The 22,031-nt window shown below is 45.2% G+C and overlaps 1 protein-coding gene across 2 annotated transcripts in view; it reads left to right on the top strand.

Annotated features, from left to right (window-relative positions):
* The window catches only part of STRN3 (striatin 3), a 1,528,247-nt gene that overhangs the window by 552,615 nt on the left and 953,601 nt on the right, over positions 1-22,031 (top strand). For both annotated transcript variants that reach the window (XM_044073816.1, XM_044073815.1), the window contains exon 6: positions 10,485-10,623. In XM_044073816.1, the coding sequence (XP_043929751.1) occupies positions 10,485-10,623 (139 nt within the window). The remainder of the gene's footprint in view (positions 1-10,484; positions 10,624-22,031) is intronic.

Raw genomic sequence — 22,031 nt, 5'->3', positions numbered from 1 at the left:
GAAATGGATACAGTGTGATATCTATTTGGAAGTGGTTTGTTTGGAAATGGGTTTCCCCTTTGCCCCAGGGGCAAAGCTGACAAGTAGTTGGTCTGTTTTTCTGAATGGTTTAGTAACAGTCCAGGTAGTATCTGCATTGTCTGTGCACGTCTAATGAGTGTAGAATTCTTCCCCCCTTGTTTTGAGAGTTGGGTAAGAAGGGGTGGGTAGGTGTATTGCCTGGTTGAGGGTCACATCAGATACCACCTTGGGCATAAAGCAGGGATTAGTCCTCAGGGAGACCCTGTCTGCATGGAAAATGATAAAGGGCACAACAGCAGTGGGAGCCTGAAGTTCTGATACCCTTCTGGCTGAGGTGATAGTTAGTAGGAAGGCAGTTTTCCACGAAAGGTATTTCAATTTTGTTGAAGCACCAGGTCCAAAAGGAGGTAAGGTTAGTTTTTCTAAAACATAATTTAGGTCCCAGGGTGGCACGGGAGGCCTTCTGGGAGGTCTGATATTAGAAGCCCCTCTGAGAAATTTTTTAGTCAAAGGATGAGAGAAGAGGGGTGGGTCTGAATCATAATGGGCAGAAATGGCTGAGGCATGGATTTTAATAGAGGAGAAAGAGAGGCCACTTTTGAGCAACTCTGCTAGGTAATCCAGTGTAAGAGAGATGGAAGAATGGGAGGTACTGGACTGGCTCCAGGAGCAGAATGTTTTCCATTTCCCTGCATATTATTCTTTGGTGCTGGGCCTTTTGGCCGCTGTGATAATGTATAGAACCTGTTTGCTTAACAGGGACTCCTTGTTTGCTTTTGAAGTATAAGCCATGCTGAAAGATTGAGAGTCTAATTCTGGGTGCAGTATCTTCCCCCTCACCTGGGTCAAGAGGTCTGAGATCAGAGGAAGCTGCTTTGGGGGCTTGTAAGGTCAGGCTGCACAGTAAGGGATACCAGTGCTGTCTGGGCCAATCTGGAGCAATGAGGATGGCCTTTGGGCTCTCCTCCCTTATTTTGATAAGTACCTTGGGAGTAAGGGGCAGAAAAGAGGGAGATCCAGGGGGAAGGTTAAGGCATCCACCTTCCATGCTAGGAGGTGATGCTCCCTGGTACAGAACTTTTGCAGCTGGTGGTTGAGGTGTGAAGCAAAGAGATCCACTTCCACAGTCCCCCACTCTTGATTGATTTGCGAAAGATTTCCCTGTGGTGCTGCCATTTGTGGGGGTCCAGTAAGTTTCTGCTTAGGTTGTCTGCCAGGGTGTTGACCTCTGGTAGGTATTGGGCAGTTAAGTGTAGACCCATGGAGGCGGCTGTAAGCCAGAGGCTCATGGTTAACCTGCACAGGGGGTAAGACTTGGGTCCCTCCCTGTTTGTTGATATACCACATTACTGTGGTGTTTGTTTTTATAAGGAGAACCCATGGCCTGAGAAGGAGTTTAAAAGATTTCAGAGCCTTTTGTACTGCCATCATTTCTTTCTGACTGATGTGCAAGTGAAGGTGCTGGGCATCCCAAAGACCTTGGGTGCACCTGCCTGCTAGGTGAGTGCCCCAAGCAATGTCTGAGGCATTGGTGGCGATGGTCTGGCTGGTTGGGCAGAGGATAAAGGGAAGACCCTTGTTCTTGGTACAGGCTTCTGCCCACCAGGGAAGCTCTGCCCTTCTACATGGGATCAGAGGGAAAGAGGTCTCTCAGGACTGAGAGTGCCGGCACCAAAGGTTCTTTAGATACCACTAAAGTTTTCTCATATGAAGCCTGCCCAGAGGAGTGAGAAGGATGCAAGATGCCATATATCCTAGGGCTTGCAGAAACTTCCTCGTGGTGAGGTGACTTCTGGAAGCCAGCTGGATAAAGTAGAGAGGCAGGAAGCTCTGCTTTTCTGGGGATAGGAAGGCCGTTTGGGATGTTGTGTCCAGCAGATCTCCCTAGAAAATGATCTTCCTGGTGGGGTTTTGCTTTGATTTCTTCTCTTTGATAGTGAACCCTAGAGAAGGTCCTGGAGCAGCTTTTCTTTGCACTCTGCCTGAATGAGGCAGTCGTTCAGGTAAGGGTTTATCTGTATACTTCTCTGTCTGCACAATGCTATGGTCGGGGCCAAGCATTTAGTGAATACTCCGGGTGCAGTAGATAAGCCAAAGGGCAGTGCGGAGAACTGAAAGTGTTGTGGTCCTGCTCTGAAGCACAGGAATTTCCTGCATGATTCCCTGATGGGGATGTAGAGGTAGGCATCTTTTAGGTCTAGGGTCACTAGCCAGGCATTTTTTGTTAGCATAGGCAACAGCTGCTGCAAAGTTAGCATTTTGAATCTGGGGACCACTAGGGAGGTGTTCAGAATGGATAGATCCAGGATGGGGTGCCAAGTGCCCACTTTTCTGGGAACAAGGACTAGTCGGGCGTAAAAGCCTTTGCCTGTTTGATCTGAGGGGACAGATTCTACTTCCCCCTGGGATATGAGAGTTTGGACCTGTTTCAATGCCTCTGCCCACTGATTTGGAGGTAAGCCTGGGTACTCTCTTGGAACTGGGAGTTCACTGAAAGAGAATTTGTAGCCCTGAAAAATGATCTTTAAGACCCAGGTGTCATTTGTTACAGAAATCCAATTTTCTTTGAAGTGGGAGAGTCTTCCTCCTAGACTTTGATGAGTGAAGGGATGGCGGGGTCATTGTGAGTGCTTGCCATAGAAGGTTTGCTTAGAACTCCCTGCATTTGGGATGGAAGTGGTCCATTATTTGCTTCTTTGCAGGCACCGGGATAGGGGCCTGGATGGTCTGTCCCTGCGGGGCTTACCTTGGCCCTGTCTGCTTGGTGCAGGGAAGGACGAGTGCTTAGAGGGAAAGTTCCTGCAGAACCTGGGAGGTTGAAACCTTTAAGAAATCTGTTACTGTTTGCATAGATTTTGCTTTGTCTTCCATCTTTTTAAGCACCTCTTCTGCTTTTTCCCCAAACAAACGTTTCTTATCTAGGGCTACATCAATAAGTTTAGACATGATATGATCAGGGAGTGGTTGTTCCTTCAGCCATGCATGTCTTCTAATAACAGATCCTGTCACTGCTGCCCTGCTAGAGGCTTCTAGGGCGTCATATCCACAGTGGTAATGAGTGTTTGGTTACTTGACATTCAGACTGCAGTAAATCTGCTAACTCTTTTGAATTGGCACAGTCAGGAAAGATAGAAATCTTTTGTTTTAATAGTTCCAAAGTTTGCTTTTGAAATTTTAACATATGGAACTGACAATTGAGTGCTCTGATAGCTAAGGTTGCAGAAGTGTACACTTTTTTACCCCATCTGTCTAGAGCTCAGGAGTCCTTGTCAAAAGGAAGAGGATTCTTGGCAGAACTAACCTTGGCTCCTTTAGGTCCTTGTGCAATGACCTGTAGGTCTGAAGTAGGATTTCTGTACAGATAGTTTTGAGAATCTGGTACTCTGTAGTACCCGTCAGGTTTACTGGGAGCAGGAGGGAGGGCATCAGGGGCTAAGCTGGATTCATGGAAAACATCATCTACCACATGATGTTCTTCCTGTTTCATTGTTGCAGTCATCACACTTGGGTTATCCTGCCAGGGGTAGCCCTCAGTCGGCCCAAATGCCAAAGGCTTAGTATTTCTGCATCGGTTTCTGTCACTTCAGGACTGATGTCAGGTCAGTGGTATAAAAACAGGCAGCTGACGCCATTACATCAGTCTTTCTTGATGAGGAGCCTGAAGCAGAAGCAGTTTGCACAAGTGCCAGTCGGCCACTACCTGAGTTTTTGTTTCCGAAATTGAAGTTGAAGTCTTTTAAAGCTAAGTACCCCACTGGGGATCCTTTTTTCTTGCTCTAACCGATGTCAGAAAAAGTTAACAATTGTCTCGCCTGTGGAAAGCAAATACCACACCGAGATTTCCATTCTTACTGCGTCACCTGTTTACCCCCGAGACCATGATGTCCCTCTATGCCGGTTTTGTTCTTTGCTCAACGCCCAAACTATTCATCGTTGAGCCCTTATTGTAGCTAAATACATTCGCTCTCGATCTCTGTATTCCGAAATGGCTTTGGTAAGCCATCCGACTAACGATCTTCTGAAAAAACATAAAGATAAAGACAGAGACAGACCACACGGTCCAAAACTGACGACGATGCTTCCATTGCGCTTGCTGCCAGTTTGCCGGTACTCAGTGAGGCGCTTTCGCAACCCTTGATGCCCTCTTCGATGGCTTCGCAGGCCGCTACCTGACTCGAGACCCTTTTGGAGTCCGTTATGCCGCGAGACTCTTATTTGACTACGGAACCTGAGGATGTCTCTACTTTGGATAGGTCTTGAACCACTGTGCAGGCACCGGCTTCTGAGGAAGTTTTTCTCAATACCGATATTTGACACAAACCGATGATGACTTTTGTGTCTTCAGTTGTTCTAAAACTACTGAGTTTCTAAGGCTCAGAGTACAAGCTACGCCTAAAAAAACAATGACCCAAACTCAAGTGCCTGCTTCCTTGCCACAATCACAGATGCTTAAAATGGCAGAAGACCTTATCATGCTGATTAGGGGAAGCCAGCCTTCCCCTGCTAAAAGGAAAAGACTCGTCCGCAGCAACTTTATCTGACCAAAGAGTCGAATGAATCTGAGGTTTCTGATTATGGCTCCTTTAGGTCCTTGTGCAATGACCTGTAGGTCTGAAGTAGGATTTCTGAGTCCAGTGGATTTTTCTTTTGTTGAAACCATATGTACTTTGAGAGAGCATTTCCATTGGGAATGCCAGGATTATCCTTAGTCTAAAAAGAGACTCTGGGGATTTTTAGATTTACCTCAGCGCAGACCCTTAGCCATCCCTCCTGTCATAGATGTTGTGGATGATGTCTTTATGGAATCTAGTCTAACTCCTGATACTTTACCCCCTGTTACCAGGAAACCTGACAGGTACTACAGAGTCCACAACTCTCACAAATTTCTTTTCAAGAATCCTACTGCTGACCCAGAGGTCATCTCCCAAGGACCTAAAGGAATAAAAGCAACTACAGCTAAGAATCCCACCCCTTTGGACAGGGATTCCCGAGCATTAGACAGATGGGATAAAAAAGTGTACACCTCTGCAACTCTTGCCATTAGAGCATTAAATTGTCAGTTCCACATGCTGAAATACCAGCAACATACTAAAACTTATTAAGCAAAAATTATCTCCCTTCCCTAACTGTGCAGAAAATAAAGAATTATAGGAGCTTATGCATTCTGCAAGCCAAGTCAGCAAGCATACCCTGCAGTGTGGGTTTGACGCCCTAGAAGCATCTTGCAGGGCAGCAGTCATAGGTTATGTTATTAGAAGGCATGCCTGGCTTAAGGAACAGACCTTGCCAGACCATGTCAAATCAAAATTATTGGAATCACCTCTGAACAAAGGCAATCTGTTTGGCACCATAGCAGAAGAGGTTTTAAAAAAGGTAGAAGAAAAAGCTAAGTCTATGCAGACAGTGAAAGATTTTTTGCAAGTACAGCCTCCAAGATTCAGTAGGCATTGCCCCTCAAAGCATTGGTCCTTTCCAGCCCCCTCAAGGCTACCTCAGACTAGACCTAGGGGAAACAGACACCCCCCCAGACAACAGTCTCAGGGTATGCAGAGATCTAAGCAGTAGAGTACCTCCACTTCTAAAACAGGGAGTGCTAAGTCACCCCCTTATGGAAAGAATTCACAATGACTTCTCAACTCTTCCCCCTCACCTCTGCCCAATTGCTCCTGGCCCTAGAAGGAAAACTTGCCCACCATGCAAAAAAATGGGCCTCCATCACCAAGGATTGATGGGTCCTCAACATAGTATCCAAGGAGTGCAAATTTTATTTCCACACGCTGCTAACCCAAAAGGGTTCCCAGATCATCTTCCAAACCAGTGAGCAGAGGCACAAAACCAAGTTCAGTCCCTGCTCTCCATAAGGGCAAGTCAGCCTGTTCCTGCAGAAAAGATAGGCCAAGGTTTTTATTCCAAACTTTTCCTGGTACCCAGAAAAGAGGGCACCTGGCTCCCAATCTTAGATCTAGCCATTCTAAACACCTTCCTGGTGGTACCAAAATTCAAAATGCTCACCCTACAGAAGCTTTTCCCTATGCTGTCCAAAGATGCCTGGCTAGCCACCCTAGATCTAAAGGAGGCCTATCTGCATATCCTTATCAGGGACTCCTGCAATAAATATCTACCTTTCAGGGCAGGATCTATGCATTATCAGTTCTGTGCACTTCCCTTTGGCTTATCCACTGCTCCCAGAGTTTTCACAAAATGCCTGGCTCCAGCCATTGCCTTTTGCAGACAAAGAAATATTAAAATTTACCCCTACTTGGACGACTACCTGATTCAGGCACAAAGTCAGGAAAAGCCGTTCCAGCACCTGACATTTGTAAAGGACCTTCTAACCTCACTGGGGTACATGATCAACGAAAAGAAATCCAAACTAGTCTCCAGTCAAAAAATTGTATTTCTGGGAGCAAGCTTGGACACAGCATCCCAGATGGCATTCCTTACTCCAGAAAAACAGGCCTGTCTGACAGTCTACTTCTCTCAAATAGCCACCAGATCCCAGTTATCCACAAGGAAAATCCTGCAAGCTGTAGGGTTCATGGCCTCCTGCATTCTACTAATTCCATATACCAGACTGCATATGAGGGAAACTTCAATGGTACTTAAAAAGACTTTGGTGCCAACACTCAGGACCTGGAAACTATCATACCTATGATACCTTGTCTAAGGAAAGAGTTCTTTTGGTGGGCAGCAGCAGGCGACCAAAACTATCTGGCAGACAACTTAAGCAGTAATCTCCTAGACCCACACGAGTGGAAATTAAACCACAACACCTTCAGCCTTGTGACCCAGAAATGGGGTACCCAGAAGGTGGACCTATTTGCCTCTCCCCCTACAACCACCAGCTCAGCAAATTCTGCACCAGGGAACCTCACAGCAAGGCCTGGAAAGTGGATGCCCTGTCCTTCCACTGGGAAAACCTCTCAATCTATGCTTTCCCCCCCTTCCTCTTCTTACCAGAGTACTACTCAAAATAAGGGAAGAGAGACCAAGGGCAGTCCTGATTGCCCCAGACTGGCCATGTGAGCACTGCTACCCACTATTGCGCAGTCTGTCTCCATTGGCTCCATGGCACCTCCCTCAGATTTCAACTCTTCTTACTCAGCAAGAGGGAGAGTTCTTGCATCCACAATTGCACACCCTGAACCTGGCAGCCTGGCTTATTCCTTGACTTCTTCTCCAGTGGCAAGCCTCTAAGCAAGCAGGTCCTGGATGTTATACATGAAGCCAGACGGCCCATTACTAGAAAATCCTATGTTGACAAGTGGAAAAGGTATTGTTCCTGGATCCAGACTAAAGGAGCTGACCCAGCACAGCCATCCTTACCTCTCATCCTGAATTACCTAGCAGACCTACTCCACAGGGGCCTTTCCTTCTCTTCCATTAAAATCCATGCCTCTGCCATCTCTGCACATTACAGCACTGAGCCACCTCTCTTCTCACACCCTCTCATCAAGCAGTTCCTTAGGGGGGCTAACAACTTAAGGCCACCAAGAAAAGCCCCTACCCCTGCTTGGGACCTTAACTTTGTGATGGAAAAGCTCATGTCCCCCCCCCCCTTTGAGCCTGCAGCTTCAGCAAAGTTAAAAATCCTTTCTTGTAAAACAGCCTTGCTTTTGGCCATCACTTCAGCTAGAAGAGTGTCTTAGCTACAAGCACTTATGGCTATGGAACCCTTCTTCATTTTTCATGCTGACAGGGTCTCCCTAAGGTCTAACCAATCTTTCATGCCCGAAGTGGTGTCCAGTGTGGCTCTCGACCAATCTATTCATTTGCCCACCTTTTTCCCTAAACCTTAAAGTAAGGAGGAGAGGCTCTTGCACTCTTTAGATGTGCACAGACAGCTCAGATTCTACCTGGGTTGGACTAAGCCCTTAAGGAAATCTGACCAGTTAATAGTCAGCTCTGCACCAGGGACAAAGAGCAAGGCCATATCAAAACAAACCATCTCCAAATGGATAGCACACTGTATCCATTTCTGTTACAAACACCAAGGAAAACCACCCCCACAGGGGGTCAGAACACATTCTACTGGTGCAACTTCAACCTCTACAGCCTTTCTCAGAGGAGTCCCTACCAGGGACATTCTGGAAGCTGCAACATGGATTTCTGTTCATAACTTCACCAAGCATTACCACCTGCCTATCTTTTCCAAATCCAGGACGGGCTTTGCAACTGCACTCCTGCAGGGCATACTAGCCAGCTCCATCTCTTCTTGACTGCCTCCACCCATTCTTCAGCTTTGGGAATCAACCCAAGTGTGATGACTGCAACAGTGAAACACGAAGAACATAGTACAGTTGTGTACACTTACTATAAATGTAGATGTTCGAGTGTATTCAGTGTTGCAGTCCTGGTTTCCCACCCTCCAGCCCCCTTGTCTATCCCCCCCCCTCTCTCCCTCTCTCCTTACTGGGCTATTGCGATTTACTTTTTACTGGTGATGTTATTCCACCATAGCTTAGCTCTCTGTTTGGGGACTCCTGACATTTGGGGCAATAAAAACTGATGTGATGGTGTTGGCTGCCTGTTTTTATACCACTGACGACCTGACGTCAGTCCTGAAGCGACAGCAACTGACGCAGGAAGACTAAGCCTCTGGTATTCAGACCGACAGAGGGCTACCCCTGGCAGGATAACCCAAGTGTTATTACTGCAACAGTGAATACCCTCAAACATCTACATTTATGGTACGTGTACACAACTGTACTTTCTAAAATAGGGAGGATGGCCAGGAGTCTGTGCTGGGGCAGGTCCAGAAACTCTTCAAGTCTTTCTGTGGGAAGTCCTGAGATTCCCATTGTTCCCTGAGGGAGTGAAGGTTTTCCCCCAGGGAAAGGTACTCTGGAGGGTAGGCAGAAGGGATGGATTCCTCTGCGTCTGAATCCTCATAAGCAATCAGGGGATGCTGTTCCTCTTCAAAAACTGAATAGTCAGATTCCTCAGAATCCTGTTCTGTCATAATTTCAGAAGGGTGCTTTTTCCTTTTAGAAGTTGTGGCCTGACTACCCCGGATAAGGGAGATGAGAGTTTCCACCATTTTAAGCATTTGTGCTTAGGGTGGTGGAGCAGTAGCAAGATGGTAGCTAGAAGCTGATTTCCTATGAATGGCCTGGTGTCTAGACCTAAGTAAATCTGTCTGTCTGAGAGAAATAGGTAGTCGGATTAGAAGACATCGTTTTTTGTCTAGATTCGGTAGTGTGAAAGGCCTTCCCGGAAGCCGGTGCCTGCATCGCAGCTCCAGACTCAACCGAGGCAGAGACAGCCAATGGTTCGGAAGACGACAAAGATTTCTGCAGCAGACTTCAAAAAAGGTCTCAGTAGAGGCCTGCGTAGAAATTAAATCTGGCATCAGGGGCTGCAAAAGCACCTCATTGAATTCCGGAGAACTGATGACCTGCTTAGTGGTAGCATCGTCGGAAGGCTTAGCCTTGTGTGGTTTGTCTCCATGTTTATCTCTGCGTTTTTTTGGAATGTCTGCGGATTGCTGGCTGACGGACGCCATATCGGAATGCGAAGATGGAACATGAAAATAACTCTACAAAAAGAGCTCTACGGCGAATGGTTCTCGCATTAAAGAGGGCACAGAACCGACAACTGGAGACGTTGTGGCCTGGGCCTAACAAGTGACACAGTAAGAATGGAAGTTTCTGTGTGGGATCTGCATTCCACAGGCGAGACAGTTAACTTTTTTGGACATCGGTTAGTGCAAGAAAAAAAGATCCCCAACGAGGTACTTAGCTTTAGACGTTTTCAGCTGAAATTCAACTTCTGGTAGTGGCCGACCAGCAGTCATGCGAACTGCTTCTGCTACGGGCTCCACAGCAAAAAAGGCTGATATAATGACGTCTGCTGCCTTAATGACATCTGCTGCCTTGCTTTATAGCACTGACGACCTGATGTCAGACTGCAGGTGACTGCAGACACAAAAAAAATTGACTCTTGTATTCGGGCCGGCCGAGGGCTACCACAGCAGGGATAACCCACAGGTGATGACTGCAACAGTGAAACATGAAGAACATATACATTCCTGTTACCAGGCGTTTATGCGCTATGCACATGTGTATGTGCAGTCTAGAATTGAGGAAAGATTGCTGGATGTAATGCTAGTTTGTTCAGTAATATTCAGCTGTAGCTGCACATTGAGCACCTATCCAGAATCTTCATTTCAGTTGGACTTTATTACTTTATTTCAAACTGCTTGAACGTGCTTGTTTCTTTGTTAGGAAAAATGTAGTAATTCTGGAAACCTCAAGAAAAAAAGTACACTTACTTATTTGGCTTAAATTGGAAAGTAATGTATGCTGACTTTTTATACTAGTGCAGTGCCCAACGAGATTGTAAATTTTGACATTTTGAAGAAGTTGAGGATGATGCTCATTTAACATTTTGTGGAGGGTAGCTTGAAGTCATGGGATCCGTAGAAGCAGCAATTTAGCAGACTGATTTATTCTGTTTTGCAGGAACTCAGGAGATGTTCTTGAAACATTTAATTTTCTAGAAACAGCAGATTACAGTGATGATGACGACGAAGAAGATGGAGACCTAGTAGAGGATGTTGTCGAAGGAAAAGAAAAGCACAGACCAAACAAGAAACACAAAGTAATTTTTTTTTTTTTTTTTGCAATTTAAGTGTTGTTCCTGTCTCATTTACTAGAGTATAAAGCAACAGAGTCTTAGTAATGCACTTCTGATTCAAATTGAGCTAATTTACTTTTCTGGAAATTTTACAGTTATCAAAATAAGCCTACTTTGATTTTTAAAAGCCACAAAACTAAGGTGATACTACAAAATGACAAGAGCAGAGTTTTATTTAATTTACTAGGTTGACCTCCTTGACATCTAGCCCTTTTCCAGAAGGGACCTGAAGGAAGGCTTCCAAAAGGATAAATTACAAACACATGAATGTAAATGGACAAGGAAAAAGTATAGAAATGCGATGCATGTATTTGTATACATACGCATACACACTAAGGATAGTGCTCTGAATAAATCGCACAGTGAAAATAAAAACAAAGCAATTACCAGAATAATTGGCATTTAAGAAATCTTACCTAAAAAAGGTTCTTTTAGACAATAAGAACCACTGCCCAACAGCACAGCCACCATACTCCAATAGTCCCAAATTGTTCTGGCCTGCTATAAACAATCTCCTAAATCCTGGGTACTGAGTCTACCCCTAACCGTCTTCCCAATGAAACTAATACAACCACACCTTGCAGTTTTAATGAGCACTTGAGCTACTACCACTCATGTTGGCCAAAACAACGTAAATATACTATCTTTCACATCACACTGAAGAACTGGTTGAACCAGTCCCAGTTACTACACCAAATACTTGAATAAAGTAAAACCTGTTATTTCAGCATCGGTTAATGTTCCTATGGAGTGTCTTATGAGGAGCAGATGGAATAATCTACCCCTTCTCTATGTATTAATCAGTAGATCCTTACAAGAATCTTATGTTCCAAACATATGGAAAAGCTCTTCCATTATGTTAATGTTTTAAAGGAGGTAGCTCCACTGAACTTTCAAACTATTGAAGTATCACAATAGTCCCTCCACTCTCTGAAGTACCACAAAAATGCATCTATCATCATCCCCAAATTTTTTGGTAGAAGAACCACTGGTTCCTGGCTCTATCCTGGTGCTGAAACTACCTTACTACATTTAATAAACATGGATAACCAAGACAGAAATGTGTATAAACCTGTCTCCACCTTATTTCTGGATCTCTCAAAGGTATTTAAGACCATATACTCTTTACTCCTCAACAGACTCTCACAAAAAGGACTAAGCAGCACTGCCATTGACTGTTACTTTAGTTACCTCCACATCCATAAACAGTCTGTCAAATGGCAAGACTCTTCCTCTGTTCACCTACCACTAAAGGCAGGAGTGCCACAGGTGTCAGTACTGGGACTCCTCTTATTTAATATATTCATAAATGACCTACACAAGACGGCCAAACCAGCAACAGTCATACAATATGCTGATGACTCAACTCTTGTTTGCTTATCCCAAACACTGACTCAACTCTTGTTTGCTCAGCCCCAGCACTTGTCCCATCTCTAATCAGTCATCTAAGACGACTCCTCTCTTGAGACCTGGCTTGAAAAATCTCTCAATAAATACATAAATTGCATTTACCTGTAAATATAGTCTCATCTAACAGCACTAAAATAGATTGTCACCCATATTAAGTTACTGAGTGCCACCATAGTTGACGTATTTAAATTTGACTAACACATCAGTGCCATTGTCCAAAAACCCACCACTAATTAGGGTTACTTTACAAAGCCAGGCTATATCTCACTGACCACATCAGGAAGGTAACTGCAGTGCCCCCTCTTACTTCCAGGGCTCACGTATGCATCTACAATTTTCACCTTATGATATTAAACAAGCTTGAACAGTGCTATAAAAAAAATAAGTAAACTTGCATCCAGTCTCCCAAACTGAATACATCATTGCATTCACCTGCAGAACCTGTACTGATTAGGAACAACCACACCACATACCAAGCTCATAATGGCATGCAACATACACCACCACTACCCTTCAAGCACCCCAGCCATTACTATTATAACAAAATTGTACAAGCTCAAACGGAACCTTTGATCAAAAGACTAGCACTTAATAGAATCTCAAAAATCCAGTAACTCTCACAAGGAACTGTGTATGTTCAGTAAGTGTTGCTAAGTGATGGAACATCATTACCTTCACTGTCAGTCAAATAAACAACACGATCATCATTCCAGTGCTGCAGTTGCCTGTAGGCTGTATGAGTTGTCTTGTCCCAAGATACAACAAGAAGCCAGTTTCCAAATGCTGTGGTTCCTTCCTTCATCTCCACACTGACTGCTAGATTGGTCAGCCCCAATGAGACAGAATCAGCAGTCAAGAGTCGGTACTTCCTTGTCACTTGTGATGAAGCAGCTCAGAGGATTCATAAGGAGCAGCAGCTAGCTTTCAACTCCTTTGGGTAAGCCCTTCCTCACAGAAAATTTAATTAATGGATGTGTGTTGTTTGTAAGTATGCATATGTGTGTATATACATATGTGTGTGTGTATATATATATATATCTATATATATATATATATATATATACACACACACACACACACACACACACACACACACACACACACACACACACACAGAAAAATGTTTCTTACCTTTATTATTGAAAGACAGACTTGTCCCTTTATGAAACCCAGTATTTCTGTAATACCATCTGTTTTCTGTCTGGAGCTGCTTTTTTTAGCTTTTATTTATTTTGGAGGTTTTATTTATGAACAAATATACTATTTATTTATATTGTGAAAGTTTTATTTAAAAATTTTGTGTGACATTATTTTGACAGAGATGACTACAGAGCATGTTGTGCTTATGTTCACTCAGTGACAACTTACCTGCCATTTGTTTCTGTCAGACTTGTATTATTTTTCAGGGGTTTCTGATAGTGTTTAATGTCCTGCTTTTGTAGTACTGTGATGTCCTTCAAGGATGCATCTGCAGTCCTAACAAATGGGTTGTCCTGCCTCAGGCAGCCCTTCGGTCGGCCCGATTCCAAAGTCTGGGTCTGGCCTCGGCTGATGTCGCACTTCACCCGACGTCATAGCTGCAGTTCAGCAGGTATAAAAGCATCAGCCAACGCCATTTTCTTCAGTCTTTCTTGCCGCGTGGCGCCCGAAGCAGAAGCTGTTCGCAAGTGCCGGTCGGTCAGAACCAGAGATTGCTACCGAAGACTTCTAAAAAGCTAAGTACCCCGTTGGGGACTCTTTCTTGCCTCAGCCGATGTCAGAAAAAGTGAATAACTGTTTAACTTGTGGGAAACAAATACCTCATAAAGATTTCCACTCTTACTGCCTACCTTGTTTAGGCCCAGACCACGACATAGCAGCTTGTCTAGCCTGTGCTTCCTTCAACCGACGGACACTTAGACGTCGGTCAGAGTTTGCAGAGGAGTTGCTCCGCTTTTGCTTATAACATGCCGTCGGAGACTCCGACTTCACAATTAGCTAAAAGCGTAAGGAAAAGGACCGACATCATGTCCACGGTTTCGGCGAAACCGGTTAAGCCAACCGCGAGTGTCTCGGTTTTGGCTGAAACCGAGTCCGGTTCTTCCTGCATGCCTCCTACAACCGAGGCCTCATCCAGCATGGCTGAATCTGCTACGGAAATTCTACCTGCTCTTACAGTTTCTCAGGATTTATCAGATACTATCCCCTTAGATATATCTACTCCTGCACGTGGAGCTGCTAGGCCCCCTGCATCCATGTCAATTAAGGCTTTTGCCAGGGCTAAAGCAGCTAAATCTTCAAAGGCCGTGCCTGCTAAAACCCCCTCTCACAGGCCTAGCTCTAGTACTCAAATGCTTAGTCTAGCAGAGGATCTCATTTCTTTGATCAGGTGCTCTCAGTCTCACCCTGACAGGGCCTCTCACCCACCTCCAGAGAAGAGGCCTAGAGCAGAGCCCCCTGAGCCAGTTTCTTCAGATTACTCCTCTGATGATTCAGACAATACAAATCCCCCAGAAGGCCCTTATTCTCCATATGAGGACTCAGATGCAGAAGATTCCATCCCTTCTGCCTCTCCTCCTGAGGAATTTTCTTTTGGGGAAACCTTGCATGCTATGAGAGAACAATTTCAATGGCAGGGCCAGGATTTTTCAGACTCTAGGAAAAGGCTTAGGACCTTTTTACATTTGCCACAGCATAGGCCTTTAGCCATTCCTCCAGTACTTACAGTTGTGGATGATGCATTTAATGATGCTTGTACTGCTCCTGACTCTCTTCCTCCGGCCCCTGCTAAGCCCGACAGATACTACAGGGTTCCGGACACTCATTATCACTTGTATAAGGCCCCTATTGCAGATCCTGAAACTATTTCACAGGGCCCCAAAGCTGTAGCAGCCGTCTCTACCAAAGCCCCTCCCTCTGAAAGAGAATCTAGGGCTTTAGAGATGGGGTAAAAAGTGTATACTTCTGCTACTCTTTCGGCCAGGGCCTTAAACTGTCAATTCCACATGATTCAATATCAGGAATTCCTGTTAGATCAGCTAACTAAAAAACTGTCCTCACCTGAGCCTTTAGACCGTAAGTCCCTTCAGGATTTGGTACATAACACTCAGCAGGTCAGTAATCATTCCTTAAAATGTGGCTATGATGCACTGGAGGCTTCCTTTAGATCAGCTATGACTGGTACAGTGATCAGAAGGCATGCATGGTTAAAAGAACAATCCTTACCAGACCATGTAAAGTCCAAGCTTCTAGATGCTCCCGTGGAAAGCACAGTTTGTTTGGTTCCCTGCACAGCAAGTGTTGAAGAAGGTGGAAGAAAAGCTAAATCTGTCCAGACAGTCAAGGATTTCTTACAGGTCCAGCCTCCGAGGTTTAGTAGGAACTGGCCTTCCAAGAATTGGTCCTTTCCAGACACCTCCAGAGCACAGAGAAGCAGAAATAGACGCCCAAGAGGCAGAGGTCAATCCAGAGGTGCCTACAGGGGACGTCAGTGGCAGCCTAACAGCCAGAGAAATACTGCCACAGATCCAGCCACTACCACTTCCACAGGACAATCACAGTGACTTGGCTCTGAAACCGCCTACCAGGGAACAACTAGAAGCACCCTTAGGCGGAAAGTTAGCCTTATTTTCAGTAAATTGGCATTGCATTACAGGAGACAAATGGATTTTGCAGACAATAGACAAAGGCTACAGGTTTCACTTCCATACTCTTCCAAGGAAGAGAGGAATGCCAAACCTACCTCCAAACCAAAGACAAAGCTCTACAGCAAATAGACCACTTACTAAGGATGAGAGCTATAGAAAAGGTACCGGCTATGGAACAAGGACAAGGATTTTATTCCAGGCTTTTCCTGGTACCAAGAAAGGAAAACCAATGGAGACCTATCCTCGACCTGTCCGCTCTGAACACATATCTTATTGTTCCAAAATTCAAGATGCTGACCCTACAGCAACTTCTTCCCATGCTGGGCAAGGAGTCTTGGCTGGTGAGACTGGATCTCAAGGAGGCATACCTGCACGTCCCCATACGACCAAATTGCAGAAGATACCTCAGATTTCTTGCAGGATCAGAGCATTATCAATTCTCAGCATTGCCTTTTGGCTTATCTACTGCGCCCAGAGTATTCACGAAATGCCTGGCATCAGTAATTGCTCATTGCAGGCTTCAGGGAATTCAAATTTATCCATACCTGGACGATTGCCTGTTACAAGCGGACAGCAAAGACAAATTAACAAAAGATTTGAAAAAGGTTATTCACCTACTACAAGCACTGGGATACACAGTCAACACAAAAAAGTCAAGGCTGATCCCATCCCAAAGGATAACTTTCTTGGGTGCAGAACTGGACACATCAAACCAGATGGCATTCCTCACAGCAGAAAAACAGAAGCAACTACCACCTTATTTCATGGCATTAACAGCACAGAACCAGCTTACAGCAAGGAAAATCCTGCAAGCCCTGGGTTACATGGCGTCATGCATAATATTGATTCCGCATGCCAGACTACATATGAGGAAGTTGCAATGGTACCTCAGGAATTTATGGTCTCAGCACAAGCACAGCCTAGAAACCCAAATTCCAATAATTCCATGCCTGAAGCAAGAATTCCAGTGGTGGGCCCAGGCCTGTCAGTCGAACAAAGGACTGCCCTTCCACAGGCCTCACCCAAAACAGACGATCACCACGGACGCCTCAGACCTCGGTTGGGGGGCACACATGGTGGACAAATGCATACAAGGCTTATGGACTCAAGACCAGATGAACCTACACATAAATCAAAAAGAGATGCTGGCAGTAAAGACATTCAGACCGTTTCTTCAACAGGGTCATTTGCTGATAAGGACGGACAACACCACAGTTATGTGGTATATCAACAAACCGGGAGGCACACATTCATATCCTCTATGCCGGATGGCAATGGACCTCTGGAATGTGGCCCTGAACCTCAACATTCAGCTCCAGGCCATATTTGTGCCAGGAAAAGAAAATATTCTAGCAGACATCTTAAGCAGAACTACCACGGATGCCCACGAATGGATGCTGCATCCAGACATCTTCAAATCCATAACAAGGAAATGGGGACTACCAGAGATAGACCTGTTCGCATCCCCACACAACCTCCAGTTGAAAAAATTCTGCACAAGGACATACCACCCACTTGCTTGGAAGGTGGACTCTCTATCCTTCAGTTGGGAAAACCTGAAAGCATATGCATTCCCACCTCTCCCTTTGATGCACAAAGTGCTACTGAAGATCAAAGAAGATCACCCAAGGATCATCTTGATAGCTCCAGACTGGCCGAGGCAACATTGGTACCCGCTACTAAGGAGTATGTCTCGGGAACACGCATGGCCTCTACCCCTACTACCTCTGCTGCTAACGCAGAACAACTTCAAAATCCTGCATCCAAACTTGAAAACACTGCAGCTAGCTGCTTGGAACATTACATAAGACAACATAACCCAGATTTATCTCAAAGGGTTAAAGACATTATCTTGGAGGCTCGCAGACCCTCAACAAGGAAAACTTATTCAGCAAAATGGAAAAGATATCTCATTTGGAGTACAACAAAAGGAGTAGATGCATCATTGGCAAACATAGCTAACATCCTGGAATATTTAGCAGAGCTTTTCCACAATGGCCTGTCTTACTCCTCCATGAAGATTCATGCATCAGCAATTTCAGCACAATACAACATGGATCCTCCAGTCTTTTCTCAACCTCTACTCAGGCAGTTTCTAAGAGGAATTAAAAATGTAAAGCCACCAAGGAAACCACCATTGCCTACATGGGACTTGAACTTTGTGTTAGAAAAGTTGACACTTCCCCCTTGAACCAGCAGCAACAGCAGAATTACAGTACTTATCTTGGAAAACTGCATTCCTGCTTGCAATCACTTCAGCTAGAAGGGTTTCTGAATTACAGGCATTAATGGCAATACAACCCTTCCTTATCTTCCATCAGGATAGAGTGTCCATGAGAACTAATCCTACCTTTATGCCAAAAGTGGTCTCCAGGGTATCTTTAAACCAAGCAATACACCTACCAACATTCTTCCCCAACCCGTAGAACAGGGGCCAAAGATTACTGCATACCTTGGATGTGCACAGACAATTCCGCTACTACTTGGACAGAACTAAGAACAATAGAAAAACTGACCAGCTTCTGGTAGCATATGCAACAGGAATGGAAGGAAAAGCAATTTCCAAACAAACAATCTCAAAATGGATAGGAAATTGCATTAGATTTTGTTACTCTTTTCATGGAAAGGCAACTCCAGAAAACATCAGACCTCACTCCACAAGGGCTACAGCCACTACTACAGCTTTCTTACGAGGAGTGGCTACCAAAGACATTTTAGAGGCTGCTACTTGGAGCTCCGTGCATACATTTGCCAAGTATTATAATCTACCTTTATACTCCAGGTCCCGAGCAGGTTTTGCCACTGCTGTTTTGCAAGGGATCTTAACTACACCATAAACTCTTAGTGCCTCCTTAGTGCCTCCTCCCCCAGTTTGGCTATGGTATTCTACCCATTTGTTAGGACTGCAGATGCATCCTTGAAGGACATAGTACAGTTTTGTACCTACCATAAATGTAGATGTCCGAGAGGTATGCATCTGCAGTCAGGATTACCCACCTCCTTCCCTCTGTGGTACTCCTAGGGTATTTGCCCATCTTGTAGCTAGCTGGGGGAATCTATTATGGTGTATTTGTTTGTATATATGTATATACATGTTTATTTCTATTTGCTCTCTATTGTTTGGAAACATTTGCATTTATCCAAATTTAGCCTTCCTAGAGGGCACCTGGCATCTGGGGCAAGAAACACTGAGGAAAATGGCGTCGGCTGATGCTTTTATACCCGCTGAACTGCAGCTATGATGTCGGGTGAAGTGCGACATCAGCCGAGGCCAGACCCAGACTTTGGAATCGGGCCGACCAAAGGGCTGCCTGAGGCAGGACAACCCATTTGTTAGGACTGCAGATGCATACCTCTCGGACATCTACATTTATGGTAGGTACAAAACTGTACTTTTTTGGGGTTATGTGACAAGGAAGTGTGTCTGCGCTAACTGTGTAAACTTTTTGACAGCTTACCTTTGACTAGCTTATTCCAGCAATTCTAGTCACAGCTGAAGCATCCTCTATCATTCTTCTCAAGTGTACTTCATTGTGAAGAATGTTCCACATTTGGGGGTCTTAAAAAGTTCATATTCCTCAAAGTTCCACATTGAAAGGGTTTGTCACACATTCAGTGGTAGCAATTTTTTTTTTACTGATTTCCATGGTAAATAGAATTGAATCATGTCATTTCATTAAATTCTGTAAATAAAAATATCAAATTTTAACCATCCTGTGAGCTTCCTAGTTGAATTTGTTAGTAAGTTGTTAGTATGTGTTCCACATTTTGCAGACTTGTTCCACATTGAGAGGTAGTGTTCCTCATTTTGAAGATTGAAGGTTGAGAGTTATATCCTCCAGAGTCAAAGCAGGGATGCTTACTTTGCTGTTTCTGGTGTGTTGCCAGGAGTTCATAGAAAGCAAGATCTACTAATCAGAGAGCTCTTGCCAACTTCATGAGCTCAGTCTTTGTCTCAGTCGATAGTGGGTGACTCTGTAATGGCCAACGGTTGTTCTTCTGACCGCTCACTCACCTCCTCTGCTTCCACTGGTGTAGTTCTTCAGCCTCCGTGAACTGTGGAGCAGCATTGTCATCTTCGGCTGTGTCATTGTCCATTATGGTAATGAGAGAACTGTCCTTTCTGGGGCACAGAGATTTCGGAGTGATGCCACTGATAGATTTATCCGAGAAGAGTCCTCTTGAAGGGATGAATATTTCTTCTCCAAGTCTGTCTCTGCACGAGTCTCTAAAGAAGACAGAAAGTTAAACATTTCATCTAATGTTTTTAATCTTCTTCCCATTCATCACTGATGGGTTCGGTTCCGAGCCCTCTGAACCGAGTCGGCCTAATACCAAGCTCACGTACACCAAAAGCTCTCGAGCTAAGCTGCTACCCACAATGCCCTTCTTCCAGTTACCTCAGATCTTGTTTGCTGTGCAGCCATATAGCAGCATTTCACCGAGCTCTCCAGCTAAGTGTTATATTTTTATAAAAATTTACTGTATTTGAAATTTTTTCTGTTCTAACTCTTTTCTACCTTATTCTCTATATCTAGCTCTACCATCTGGTGTCTCTCTTACCATCATTGGTAAACGCCCTCCCCTGCCCTTGTGGTATCCTTAATACCATCGTTGGTATTTCTGTCTTTCTTTTCTGTAATATTTTCTTTTTTGGATCTGTTTGATTGTGTATTGGCTATGTCTGATAAAAAAGGGACTTTGGGGTACAAACCTTGCACTTCCTGCAATGGCAACCTCCCCAACATTGACTTACAATGATGATTGTGTCTATTGTCTGGGGGTTTCCCATTTTTCTGTGAAACCTCCTTGCCAGATTTGTCTAAGCTTCAGTCAGCGGACGCTGAATGAAAGGAAAAATAAGCTTATCTTGTAAGGCCTACTATCTTCTCCTTTCTCAGAGGCCCTTTCTGTGTCAGAGGTCTCAACTCCTCCATTGCAGGACAAGAAACGTCCTCATTCCGATCCCTCTTCGGCTGGTGATAAGGGTAAGTCCCACAAGCATAAGGCCCACAAGTCTTCTATGGAGCATGAGATCGCTCTCTCTGCTCCGACTATTTCGGTTTCAAACTCGGTTCCAGTGGCCTCTGTGGACATTACCATGACGTCTACGTCAGCGCCGCCTTCGGCACCAACCTCTACGGTGCCAACTATAGAAAGAACTTCGGCTCCAGCATTATTGTCTTCTGTATCCTCGGCACCAACCTCGCCCCTCACCACACCAAAGTTGATCCTGACTATCTCTTTGGAGCCGATTATGACTTTTACTCCAGATATTTCTTAGGCATAGAGTCCTTTCTTAGCACCGTTAGTGCCCCTGCTACCTGTCTCCAAGTTGGAATCTTCAGTGTCGACATTTCCAACACCACGGACCCAGTACTCCCCGTCATTGGACCCGTTTTCAGGCCAGGCTTATAGCCCTTTTTTGGACTGACCTGACTTCCCTTCCGGGGTATCTGTAAGGTCCGGCAGGAGTCTATCTGAATTGGATGTGGTGCACATGTTCGATCAGCTGTTGACAGCCCGAGGGATAACAAATTTTCCAAAAACCCATCCCACTTTGGGTTTTGGGTCCATTGCCCCCATGACTCCCACTTATTCTTCTCCCTCAGAGACTTCGGCTCCGAGGCCCATAGTTCCAATGTCCTTGGTGGGAACCCTTTCTTCGACGCCGAATTTGACTCTCTCTGAAGCTTCAAGGCCCCCCTTTGGGTTTCGGTTTCTACGGAACCAGCCCCTCCTCAGTCTCATGGTTGTGGGGTGGAACCCTTGGCACCCAGTATGGTTCCAAGTTTATCGGTTCCATCCTGTGATCCGGGTGCGGTGCACCCCCCCCCCCGATCTTGCTTGAAGCTCCTTCCCCAGGAGCAGGGTGTGCCCCCAGTCCCAGTTCCGAGATTGTCTTCCTTGGTTCCAGGCTCCCATTCCTCTTCGGGTGAACTGGCTTTCTGGGTGATGGAGAGGGTGCTTGTTTCTGGAAGCGCTCCTCCTACGGTCATATCTTCTCTCTGAGCTACAGCTACCACGGGCCACCTCCCCAGGACACCGAGAGCACAAGCCTCAGGAAACCCCTGTCCAGGGTAATCTCCCTTCCGAGTATTCTTCAGACGTTCCCACTGAAGAACCTCTTTGGAAGAAGGCGTGTAAGAGGAAACACCTGGACTCCCCGGAGGAGTTTCTCACTGAAGATGCGGATTACGATGATGGGGAAGGGTCCCCATGGTCTCACCCCTTGATGTCTCCTTTGGAGACATACTGGAAATATTGAAGCAGAGGGGTGACTGGAAGCCCTCCAGTCCTTCAGAGAAGTCCATTTTCCTGCAGGCTTTCCGCTCT

This window comes from Protopterus annectens, chromosome 6.part0, assembly GCF_019279795.1.
Source record: "Protopterus annectens isolate FY-2018-M chromosome 6.part0, PAN1.0, whole genome shotgun sequence".
NCBI lineage: Eukaryota > Metazoa > Chordata > Ceratodontiformes > Protopteridae > Protopterus > Protopterus annectens.
This window is presented reverse-complemented; position numbering and strand designations above follow the sequence as displayed.